Source organism: Euleptes europaea, chromosome 10 (genome assembly GCF_029931775.1).
Source record: "Euleptes europaea isolate rEulEur1 chromosome 10, rEulEur1.hap1, whole genome shotgun sequence".
NCBI lineage: Eukaryota > Metazoa > Chordata > Lepidosauria > Squamata > Sphaerodactylidae > Euleptes > Euleptes europaea.
The window spans coordinates 39,175,412-39,188,048 of record NC_079321.1 but is presented as its reverse complement, the minus strand read 5'-3'; the positions used below and the strand labels follow the sequence as shown (position 1 = coordinate 39,188,048).

Genomic DNA, 12,637 nt, shown 5'->3' with positions numbered 1-12,637 from the left:
CATTGACTTAAAATTATTTGGCAGAGAATTCCACACTTTAAGAATTTCATTTTCAGAACTAACTGTGCTGTCCTTTGGCATCCCTTCTATCTTCTCAAGTGTTTCACGCAGGTCATAGAATTTATTTTTCCAGATAGAGCTTTCTTGAAATTTTATTAGCTCAATTTCCAGATTTTCTAAATCTTACCAGTGTAGGCAGGACAGATCAAGTTCTTCAAATTTGGCTTTATCTGGAGAAGTAAGAAAACACAGGGTTGTCTCCATCTTACGGAACTGTAAAAATCTGTTACTAAAATTCACCTTTGCAGCTGCTACAATACTAGAAAATTCCTTGTAGATTTCCTGATGGCTTGTAGGATTATCTGCAAATGTTGTAGAATTTTCTAAATGCTTTTTTAGACAGGCGGGGCCCCAGACAAACTGAAGATGGACGGGCCCCCCGACAAACTGCTGAGCTGCCCCGCAGCTCAGCAGGAGCACTGCCCCGCAGCTCAGCTGAGACGGGGTGCGTGGCAAGGTGCTCGGCCACAGCCTCCCCCGTCCAAACTGAAGACGGGAGCCCCCCCGACAAACAGCTGAGCTGCCCTGCAGCTCAGCTGAGAGGGGGGCGTGGCAAGGTGCTTGGCCACAGCCTCCCGGTCCAAACTGAAGACAGGCGGGGCACCCTGACAAACGGCTGAGCTGCTGCCGCAGCTCAGCTGAGAGAGAGGGAGGGGCTTGCCCCGGGTGCAAGGAGAGGGAGGGCACCAGCGCAGGCTTGGGGAGAAGGAGCACTGCCCTCAGCGCCCTCACCACGGCAACACGGCACAGCCCTAGGCAGACGTGACGGGTCCGCGCATGCACACAGAGGGCTCGGTGTGCCGGCTGCGGCACGCGTGCCATAGGTTCGCCAACACGACTATATACAGTACTTACATTCAGGTTGTAAATTATTGTTGGAAGATGGTGACTTTACAATAAAGATACTTTTCTGTCTGAGAATTTTTTTTTTTTTTTTTTGGGACAAAGAAATGTAAAAACACCAAATAAGAAAAATATTCTTTGCTTATTAGCAATGATGCTAGCTTGTCCGTTATCAGGACTCTTGTGATATTTTTCCTTAAAGCTCCACCTTCCGGGGATCTGTCATAGGTGAGCATTTGAATTTTTTCTTTAAAAGAAAAATGTTTTGTCTTTTTACTTAAAACCTGTCTTGTTCAGTTGCACTGACGCGGTAGCACAAAACATTCAGGAAACTAAACTGTTCACTGTCTAGTTCTTATGAAAGAAGGGAAAGTTGTCTGTTTTGGCTGGCATTAAAATCTCAGTGGGAGATATTGAAGATAATCTGGGACCAAGGGGTCCAGAGGGAAAGACCGGGTAGGTAGAGAATGAGCCTGAGGAAAAGGAGGGAGGAGGCAGGCAATTGAAGCAAGAAAGGAGTCTCTGAAGTAACTAATGGTGTAAAATAAAAGACCTATATGCTATGGGCAGAAACTGTAGGAAGATGGCAGCAGCCTGAAAGGTCAGAACGTAAGGCTGCATGGTGGAGACATGGAGCTGAAGTGTAGAGGAGACAGTAGGACTAAATCAAAACTGTTCATTGCACCTTTAGATGTGTGGCTGAAGATAGATGCTTAGGGCTGGGTGAGCGATTTGAGGTGTTATATGTTTAGCCCTGACCTGGATAGCCCAGGCTAACCAGATCTTGGAAGCTAAGCAGGGTCAGCCCTGGTTAGTATTTGGATGGGAGACCATCAAGGAATATCAGGGTTGCTACGCAGAGGCAGACAATGGCAAGCCACCTCTGAATGTCTCTTGCCTTGAAAACCATATGGGATCTCCATAAGTCGGCTGTGACTTGACGGCCAAAAAAAAAATTAAAATCTTAGACTCTGACAGCAGAATCTTGCTTATTTTGGCTTCTGTAACTTGGCAATGAGAACCGTTGTTGTTGTTGTCCCCATTCTCTTTCCTGGCCAAGGCTGGGATCAGAGCTGCTAACAATCATTAAAAGCACAACACAGTACACTAAAATCAATAAGAATTAACAATAAGCCATTACAACTTAATTGCACCAATTGGTGCACATTAATAAGACACTGGGCCACAGTGAGTTGGGGGAATGGCAATGAGAACCCCACCACAATCCAGTAAGATGAAACAACAACAAAGAAAAGGGGGATAGGAGGGAGCCCAGCCATTATATAAGCCATTGCCGCCCTCAACCATAGGCCTGGTAGAACATCTCGGTCTTAAAGGCCCTGCAAAACTGCATCAAGTCCCGCAGGGCCCTGGTCTCACTAGAGAGAGTGAGTCCCTAGTTGAGGACAGCCAGACACTCCTTGGGCCAGGGACCACCAGTAAGTTGCTGTTAGCAGAGCATAGGGCTCTTGGGGACGTCCCAGGAAAGACAGTCCTGTAGAGACAATGGTCCCAGACCATTTAGGGTTTTAAAGGTTAAATCCAGCACCTTGAACCTGATCTGGTACTCTACATGGAGCCAGTGAAGTTGTCAAAGTACTGGCTGAATATACGCTGTCAGTGGGGGCCCGGTAAGGACTCGCATGGCAGCATTTTGAACCAGCTGGAGTTTCCAGGTCAGTCTTGAGGGCAGCCCTACATAGGATTTCACATATCTATTTAAAGCAGGGGTGTCAAAACCAATTGTTGCAAGGGACAGATATGACATAATGCCACTTGGTTGGGCCAAGCCATGCCTTGTCAGCCCAGATCGAGAGTGGGGAGGGAGGGGCTGCCTCTGCTGGCTCATGGCCCAGATAAGAGCTCTCAAGGGGCCGGATCCGGTCCTTGGGCCTTATGTTTGACACCTCAAATTTTGTTGCCCACATTTGTAGTGGAGCTGTTCTACTGGGATGTTTCTCTTGTGTTAAATCAAGATTGATTAATTGTGAGTTAAACACTCTTTTAAATGGAATTCAAATTGGAAAAAAAAATCTAGCGATTGAGAGATTCTTGAGTCTCTCTTCTTCCCTTCCTCCCCCCCCCCCCCCCGATTTGGGATTACTTTACTATTTCAAGTTAGATGACAGTAGGGCATTCTGATTTCTTTGCTTCATTGTTCTTAATATACTGTCATGATGCCATATTGAGGTTTTGTAGCCATAGTGCATCTGGAGGAGCACCTCAACCCTGGATACTGCTGTCCAAAATAAGTAAGGTGGCACGTCACAGCAAAGAATAAGCTGACCTTCATGGTGTGCACTCTAAGAGGAGCTCCCTGCTTAGGGAGCCTTGTGGGTAGCTTACTGGGATGGTGTATTTTTTTTGTTTGAAGCCTTTTGCGTTATGATAAGTCTGATTTTAATTTAGTTTTTCCCGTGAAACAGCTGCTTGTTGTATCTTGCCATTTGACTGTTTAAGGGAATCTTTTAACTACTCGGCACCATGCCATTTCGCTAGTGGGTTGATTGGTGCGGCATACAGGTCATAATGAACAAAATAAAGCGTGTATGTGTGTGAAAAACCAACTTCTGTTGATGATTTCTTGGCCATGCATCTCAGCACGCTGTAACGGAGGAACTGTGGAAACTTGTCTTTGTTTATAAGAGCTGCAATTGTCTTCGTCTCTTGAGGGCAGATGACGTTATACATCAGGCAGAACATTTTAGTCCTTAAAAACAAGTCTTAAGAGGCAGCAAGCTTGATGTGGTATCCCCTGATTTATTAAAAATCACGGACCAGGCAAGAGCACAGCTCACTTTTTCAGCAGTTTGGCAAAGGATTGCTTCAAGTATTTGTATACAAATTCTTCAAAGGCCATGTCGGATTCTAGCTGCTTAATGCCAGATTCCTTTAACCTTGAAAAGCATGGGCTTAGTGTTTCAGATACTTAGGAAGGCCAATTCCTCCACCCTCATTTTTAGTTGAGGTACATTTAGAACAACCATGTGTGAACTTATGAACCTTCCCTTTCTGATATACACACACTCCCTCACCCTCCCCTATACGTGCACACATTTTTCCTTTTGTGGGTTTGTAATGTTGCTGTGCTTTGGGTTACTGTATACTATTTTCATGTAGCTACAAGGAAGTCCCAGGAGGGCACATTTGGAGGGTATTTTCAGCTAACACTTTTTCATATCTGGTACTCACTTTCTCCTGAAAATCCAAATGGACAAATAAATGAAGTGATGTAACTTGTATCTTTTGAAACGTCTGATCTCTTGGTCCTTTTTTTTATATAAATGGGGACAATGGTTGCATTACGCCAAGCAGCTGCTTGATCTCTTGGTCTTAATTATAAACGTTTGTGTATATACATTATTCTCCAGTCTCACTTCTTCCAATGCAGTATTTAAGAATATAACTCTTGGTTTCATATTGATAATTTGTAAGCTGCGTCAAGCAGGTCTTTGGAGAGGCAACAGAACAATTTCCTGTATAAATGCACTTTTACGAAATCACGGAGAAAGTTGGATTTCTCAATTAGTAATGTACTTTAATTCAGTGGTTTTCAAAGCTTCATGGAATCCTTCCCAAATCAGCTTGTTGGCCATGAATGAAAGCTTATTTGTTATAAATGTTAACATCCTGCCCCTTTAATATAAAAAGGACCCTTGGGGCATGTGACGAGAAGGCAATACATCACAATATTACAATAAAAATAAAACTATTGTCCAACAAGGCAATCCATTGGTTCTCCCTTTATCAGTATAATTAAAAACAAAACTAATTTAAAATCAGCTTATTTTAAAGAGCATAAGAAAACTTGCCCATTAAAAAGTAAAGGCCCCTGTCTTTAGCATTGAGCAGAATACAGGTAAGGACTAGTCCGAACAACCCAGAGCTGTAACATTGGTGCAGAGGAGATTATCACTTGCATAACTTCCCATCCTATTTCAGTATACCCTGGAACATTCCCTTTAAGCTGCATGTTGCCAGAGGTTTTGCTGACACCTGTGATAAGCTTCTAGGGAATGTCAGGAGTTTCCTAAAACAGCATGAACACCGCTGATCTACCTGAAAGAACAGCTGTCAACCAGTTGTGTGTCACCTTTCCCACTGGAGAGAAGTGTTCTGGTTCTGTCATGAACAGTAGCCTCTCTTTAAAAAAAATTGTCTCCAAGCAGGATGTATTAGGTTGCCATCTCTTCACTTTAGTAAGGGATTTTGGAAGGCATTACTAAATCCTTTTCATGTGGTCTTAGACATAAATGCAGAACTGTGTGAAGAGAAGCCAGTGTGAGCTACCAGCTGTTTCCTTAAGAGCATCTGGAGGAGCACAGGTGTGATCACGGCAGTGATTGCTGCCTCACCATGCAGGCAGTGTGGTTCATCCTAATGTTTCGTTCCAGTGGTTATGTACCTGCATATGTGATTGCCATGCAGGAATCCAGAAGCATAAACAAGATCCATGAAACACCCATTTCAAATACCCACAGATCTCAACTGCAAACTTTTCTGGAATCCAACTTAACCTTTTTTTTTCTCCTTCCCCTTTATTAGGTGGATGAAAACATGAAAGTAGCGCAGAGACGGGATGCTGTGCGGCAGGGCATGTTTTATTTCAGGAAGGATATTAGTAAAGGTATGCTGCTGCTTCTTTGCATTCTGATTTCATGGACACCAAGTGTAAAATGACTAAAAAAGCTAATTACCTTGTCTGGTTCCCTCCCCCATTCTTTTTTCTTTGAAAAGGTGGCAATGCTGTAGTCGATGGATGTGGCCCAGCTCAGAATGGTACGGAAACAGATGCAGAAGAGTATACCTTAATGGGCATTGATACAATAATCAATGGGAAGGTGAGAGTGGCTTCTCATTTGGGCAAAGCAAGTAATTTACCTGTAACATCCACACACAAGTGGGTGGGTGCATGCATGCAACCTTTTCCAGGACGGCTTATGCCTTGGTACAGTCTCCCAACTACTTTCATCAGTCTCCACCGCTTATTTCGATGTATTTAGTAGGGTAATATTCAAGCATCTTGTTTTCTTTAGCTTTCCTGTCACTGATTTTCTGTGGCTGGACGTTAATTGCAGTTAAAGCAGGCAGAAAGCAATCCTTTGTTTTCCCTTTTGATATGATGTTCCCTTAGCTGAGGACAGGAGTGAAGGTTACTTCTCAGTCCAACCCTTTCTAGCGTTGATTGTTTTCAGTTATTAAAAGGAAATTCACTTTAAAAACATTTATGGCATAAAGCATAAGAACATAAAAAAGCCATGGTGGATCAGACCAAAGGTCCATCAAGTCCAGCAGTCTGTTCACACAGTGGCCAACCAGCTGCCTGTAGGAAGCCCACCAACAAGGCAACTGCAGCAGCATTATCCTGCCTGTGTTCCAAAGCACCTAATATACTAGGCATGCTCCTCTAATACTAGAGAGAAAAGCAGTGTGTAAATGCATTATATCCTTTTGACACCATCATGAGAGAGGATTTGAGCCAGCTGTCTTAAGGTGCTACAGCGGGATGTGTGAATCTTTACACTTAAAAGGGGAAGTTGGAATGATTAATCAAAAGCGAACACTTCAACCATTGCCTTTTTTAAACAGGAAGGTGTGTTTCCTGGTTTAATTCCAGTTTTAAACTCTTACCTTGAAAACATGGAAGTGGATGTGGATACAAGATGCAGCATTCTAAACTACTTAAAACTGATAAAGAAGAGAGCATCAGGTATGGAAACGTCCAGATGTTGCTTAGGATAAACAAACATGGTTGAACAAGAGCCAGTGTGGTGTTGGGGTTAGAGTGCTGGACTAGGATCTGTTGGACACATGTTTGAATTCCCACTGGAAGCATCTAGTGGTGATGTTCTACTCTGTCTCCAGAGAGCACCGTTCTTCTCCACTGAGGGAAGGGCATCTTCAGATTTGGGTGGTTCTCGCTTGCTCTACCCGGGGAGGCAGGATAAAAAAGGATTTCTGCTTCCTGTTGATTGATTGCGCGGGAACCATCTCCCTCAGTTTCTCTTCCTGCCTTCGACTGGCTAGCAGCTCCGCACAGTGTTTTTTCCTGGTGAAAGAAATTCCCTTTTCTGTCCTCGTATATCTGTGATTTCTGTCTCCTAGTGTGTAGCTTCCCCCCCTTCTCCCACCCAAATCTCCCCCGTCTGTTTAAAAAAAAAAAAAAAAAAGGCCGACGCTGAATCTCGTCAAGGTGACGATTTTCTCTCTGAGGGAGATGTTGACGGCAGCCACAGACGTGGTTTTGCCGACTCTGAGCCCTCAGGGGACGAAGAAACGGCCAAAAGACAGCGGCACGGAGGGCCTTCAGTAAAAGGCGCAAAAATGGCGCCAGCCTCCGAAACGACCGCGGAAACACTCTGCCGAGCCAGTAACGATTTTGGTAGAGCACAGGAACATCGGGGCTAGGACCAAGGAATCGCAAGACACCCTGTATGCCTTTCCTCCTCTTCCCCTGTTACCTCGAGTCATCCGCAAGATTCATCGAGAGCAAGCAATTGTGATCCTGATAGCCCCAGACTGGCCTCGCCGCCCGTGGTATCCTGCCCTGAAGGAACTCTCCATCCGAGATCAGTGGTCACTGCCCAGTCATCCACATCTCCTGACACAGTGTCCGATCTACCATCCAGACCCAGGTTGGTTCAGGCTGACCGCCTGGCTCATGAAAGGAAACGGTTCCTAGAAGCCGGATACAGCTCAGAGGTAGTCGCCACGATCCTGGAAGCACGCCGCCCTTCCACTAGAAGGATATACAACGGTTCGTGAAAGGCGTTTGTAAGATGGTGCAGAAGAAAGTCCATTGATCTGACCCGGCCACAGACAAACCACATTCTGTCATTCCTTCAGGACGGACTCACACAAAACTTCAGAGTAGCTACCCTAAAACGCCAAGTAGCGGCCATTGCCACGGTTATTCAGTCCTTGGACGGTTTTGAATTGGCTCATCATCCACACATTCGAGCAGTCCTGAGGGGAGCAACTCTAATCTCTTGAGCCACCGTGCACAGATTCCCAACCTGGCGTCTGCACTTCATACTATCAGCTCTAACCAAAGCACCCTTCGAGCCCCTCCGGGAAGCCTCCTTGGCTATTGTGAGGATGAAGACAATCTTACTAGAGGCAGTGACGTCTGCTCGAAGGATATCCAAGCTGGGTGCCCTCTCCATCAACAAGGGCTTATGCATTTTCCACAGGGACAAGGTAGTCCTGAGACCGGACCCAACTTTTATTCCTAAGGTCAACACTTCTTTTCACCGGGATCAAGAGTTCCACTTACCCTCCTTCTGTCCATAGCCTACCTGTCAGAAAGAGAAGGACTGGCACACCTTAGATGTGCGCAGAGTTCTAAAAATCTACATAGCTCGTACTAGGCCTATTAGAAAGACGGAGACATTGTTCATTTCCTTGGCTCCTGCCAGCAGAGGAAACAAGATCCAAATCCTCTATCAGCCAAGTTATAAGGCAGTGTATAGTACAGGCTTATTCCTCCAGTCAGATTCCAGTCCCAGACGGCATCATGGCACATTCCGTATGTAGTGCAGCCACCTTGGCTGCCTTCTCGAGCCAAGCCTCAGTGGAAGACATCTGCAAAGCGGCCACCTGGTCGTCTATCTCAACGTTCATATGACACTACAGAATTCCTTTTCATCTGCGGATGCTGCCTCGGCAGGCGGGTCTTACAGCAGGTGGCGAATGAATAATCGATCCTGCCCTCTCAGGGACAGCTCCTGGAGGTCCCAAATCTGAAGATGCCCTTCCCTCAGTGGAGAACAACCCTTGTTTACTCACCGTGAAGGGTCCTTCTCTCTGAGGTAAGAAGGGCATCTTCCCCGCCCAGATCAGAAACAAATTAAAGAAAAGAAATACTAGTCGGTAGATGAAACAATAGGGACAAGATGTTGAGGAATCCAGTGTTCATCCGAATACTCTGTTAGCGTTATAACCCACTGTTATATATGTTGTTCTGGTTCGATAGGCTCACCAGTCGGTGTCTTGCTCTACGTCAGTTTGTTAATATATGTTGCCATGTTCCGTTTCCTCTTCTTTCGCCGTTAGTTTTTTATAGCTCGTTAAGAAGGAAACTGAGGGAGATGGTTCCTGCACAATCAACAGGAAGCAGAAATCCTTTTTTATCCTGCCACCCCGGGTAGAGCAAGCGAGAACCACCCAAATCTGAAGATGCCCTTCTTACCTGAGAGAAGGACCTTTCACGGTGAGTAAACAAGGGTCGTTCCATGCTTTGCATTGAATGCAGAGGCTAGTCATGGGGACTCATAATTTACATTTGGCGCTGGAATAGCAAGACAAAATTGTAACCCTCAGGCTTTCAATACAAAGCAAAGGGAAGAAGAAGAGTTGCGTTTTTATATGCTGACTTTCTCTGCCATTTAAGGAAGAATCAAACCGGCTTACAATCACCTTCCCTTCCCCTCCCCACCACAGGCACCCTGTGAGGCAGGTGGGGCTGAGAGAGCTGTCACTAGCCCAAGGTCACCCAGCTGGCTTCATGTGGAGAAGTGGGGAAACAAATCCCGTTCACCAGATGAGCCTCCGCCGCTCATGTGGAGGAGTGGGGAATCAAACCCAGTTCTCCAGATCAGAGTCCACCTCTCCAAACCACCGCTGTTAACCACTACACCATGCTGGCTCTTTATAGACTATATTCATAGACAGTACACGAGAACACATGGATTTCTATTTGGTGACCTTTTTCCCCTTCCCAGGAGAGCTGATGACAGCCGCTCGATGGATGCGAGAGTTTGTTGCAAGCCACCCAGACTACAAGCAAGACAGCGTGATCACGGAGGAAATGAATTACAGCCTGATTTGGCGATGCAACCAGATTGCACAGGAGCAAGTGGAGTGCCCTGAGCTGCTGGGAATCTCCATTAACAAAGTAAAATACTCTGGGACTAAAACCGATGCCTTTTGATGGAAGGCTTTTTCATCTAGGGTGGAAGGTAGAACACAGTCTCTGCTGAAGCACTGTCGACCGTACTGTGAAATAACCTGTGATTTCCTAGTGGGAAGACCAAAAAAATGGTTCTTCTGTATTTACACCATGGGCCAATCTCCCAAAATAGTCTCTTAAAAGATTCCTAAAATAGGCATATTCTTATATTTAAGGTTTATACTGTGTACATGTAAATAGTAAAATATTTTTTTGATTTAACATCAACATATTTTAATAACATTATGCTGAAAGTCATTGTGAACCAGCCTGTAACTTTTTTATATGCTTATTCTGGGGTGGGGTAGGGGGAAGGCGCACAACTTTGTAAAGGTACTGTAACGGGCGTTTGTATATTTTCAGCATTCCAGACTTTGAATGTTTACTCTGACTATCGGGAACGCACTAAAGAATTTACTGCCTTTTAAAGAAAACGTTCAGTCCCTGATTCACATTTTCCCCCTTCTACAAGGGTCTTCTGCAGTAACGACCTTTGTATTGTCACTGACAGACGTTTCATAGGACTCAGATTTGCAGTCGAGCAGCTTGCTACATAAACTCAGAATTAAGTAGACCTTCATCTCTGCTGTCAATCAGATAAAATAATCTTGAATTCAAAGAACTAATATTAGCTTAACGGGATGGTAATCATTATCCACTGCTTGTTTTTACCCTTGCTCCAGTTCTGTCACCTTAGTTTTACCTGATCAGCTCAGTGGTATGATGCATTATGTGTGCATGATTTTTAGGATAGGTTTTTTCCTTGGGTGCAGGGAAATGCATTGACATTTCAAGGGCAAACAATTCTGAGTGTCACCACATCCTTTTGTAGTCAAAACAGATAATGCACTACCTTTATAAGCTATCATGAATCCAGTGCGCTTGCTCAGTCTTTTTTTCTGTTTTTTCTTTTTCCCTCATGTAAAAAAATCGAGGTCTCATGTTTGGCCAGCTAGAAGATCCTTCCCTGATGATGGGAGGAGCAGACAGGTATATTTCCCTCCATTGTACTGATAACACAATATGTACCCATGGAGTCCCCACTAAGGTGTCCATGGGCATTGACGCTAGAATAATACATTTATTTCCCACACAATAAAAATTGGGAGCCTCTGTCTAGCTAAGTTTCTGACTGGGCCCAAGCCACAAGAGACCAAACAAATTGTGGGAGAATAAGCAGTGTACCAATAGCAGAAAAGGAGGGTGGTGAATTAGAATTAAGTTCAATTTTGTTTTTCTTATGACACAACTAAATGTAGTTTATAGGAAACGGGGAACATCTTCTCTAGCATATAACTTGTTTCTAGAGGAATCATGGAATTCACTGATCCTTCTGTGAATCAGGATCCTGGAGTTGAAAGGAACTGTATAGAATTTAAAACTAAGACAATGGCTGCGATTGTACATATAACCTGAGGTTTAGGAGACTTTTTAATATTAGCTGCCTATAAAGCAAGAGTGGCTTACTGTATGATAGATTATGAAGTACATAATAACAAGCATATATTTCTTAAGGTGTAATGATTTCTTACCAAAAATGTTAAAAGTGCAGTGAAATTGCATAACAGTATGCCTGTAGAGGTAATAGAATGTGCAGTGTTTATAGGTGTGCTTTAGGGAAATCCTTGTTCCAGGTTGTAAATGGAGTGGCACAGGATCACTAATCTGTGGAATGAATAAATAAAATTTGAACTACATCATCTTGAGTGTAATGTCAATTCATATTATGTTTTTCCCACAGAAGCCAATAGCAAATAAATTGGAGCTTCAAAAGCAAGCATGATGTGATAATATTATAGCCTGAAAACGTACTGTTTATCTGCTTTTTGCCCATGTGGCAGCTTTTTTTACCTACCATGCTGCATTGGCCAACTTCTGAGGTGAACTGGTTCATACTTGTAGAAAGTTGAAATGGTGAAGCTTGTTTGAGGAAAGTAAGTCAGTTTGGAAGTAGGTCAATTTGGAAGAAGAACCTCACATGAGCCTAGATCCAGAAGCATGTCTTTTCTGGCACTGTAAATGAGGAACCAAAAACAGAAAAAGGGAGAGAGGTCCCAAGACAAAAGCAAGAAAAAAGGAAACTACAACGTTAGGACGTCTGCAAAGTATATACAAAATGACTCAGCCTTCCATCCTTCCGAGGTCGGTGAAATGAGTACCCCAGCTTGCTGGGGGTAAAGGGAAGATGACTGGGGAAGGCACTGGCAAACCACCCCGCAAACTGCCTTGGAAATGTCGGGATGTGACGTCACCCCATGAGTCAGAAATGACCCGGTGCTTGCACAGGGGACCTTTACCTTTTTTAAATATAAGCACAAAATCCAAAAGAGTGTATCAATTGCTGTCCCAAGGGCATGAGCAGCACCACAAAGGAAATGGTTTATTGTTTACAGCAGATGGAGCATTGGCGAAGCATAGGGCATGGATCCAGGCATTGGGTGACCACTCTGTCAGCCAATGAATGAATCGAGGCAACAGGCAACCACCCTGTTGGCTGATGAAACGATCCTCCAACCCAAGTGTTGGGGGGGGGGGAGACTGGAAACCAGAGTGGCGAACTAATGGCTCCACTTGGGCATAAACCTCTATGTGGTTCCTTCGCCACCTGGGATTGGAGCCACACAACAGCCCTCGAGCTGGGCATCCCCAAGACCCCTTATGAGGGTCCCAACAGGGGGAAGGCAAGCATGCAGGCATATCTTCCCCCTAAATGGATCCGGCCCAGTGCTAAAAGCCGCCTTGAGCTGTGATGGAAACAGAACAATCAATTGAACACAAGGAGCC

The 12,637-nt window shown here is 44.6% G+C and overlaps 1 protein-coding gene across 1 annotated transcript in view; it reads left to right on the top strand.

Moving 5' to 3' along the window:
• Positions 1 to 9,842, top strand: part of GCLC (glutamate-cysteine ligase catalytic subunit) — a 42,026-nt gene extending 32,184 nt beyond the window's left edge. The window contains exons 13-16 of the mRNA XM_056856908.1: positions 5,449 to 5,530; positions 5,641 to 5,744; positions 6,493 to 6,613; positions 9,627 to 9,842. Coding sequence (XP_056712886.1) covers positions 5,449 to 5,530; positions 5,641 to 5,744; positions 6,493 to 6,613; positions 9,627 to 9,835 — 516 coding nt within the window. The 3' untranslated portion in view covers positions 9,836 to 9,842. The remainder of the gene's footprint in view (positions 1 to 5,448; positions 5,531 to 5,640; positions 5,745 to 6,492; positions 6,614 to 9,626) is intronic.
• Positions 9,843 to 12,637: the final 2,795 nt, after the last annotated feature.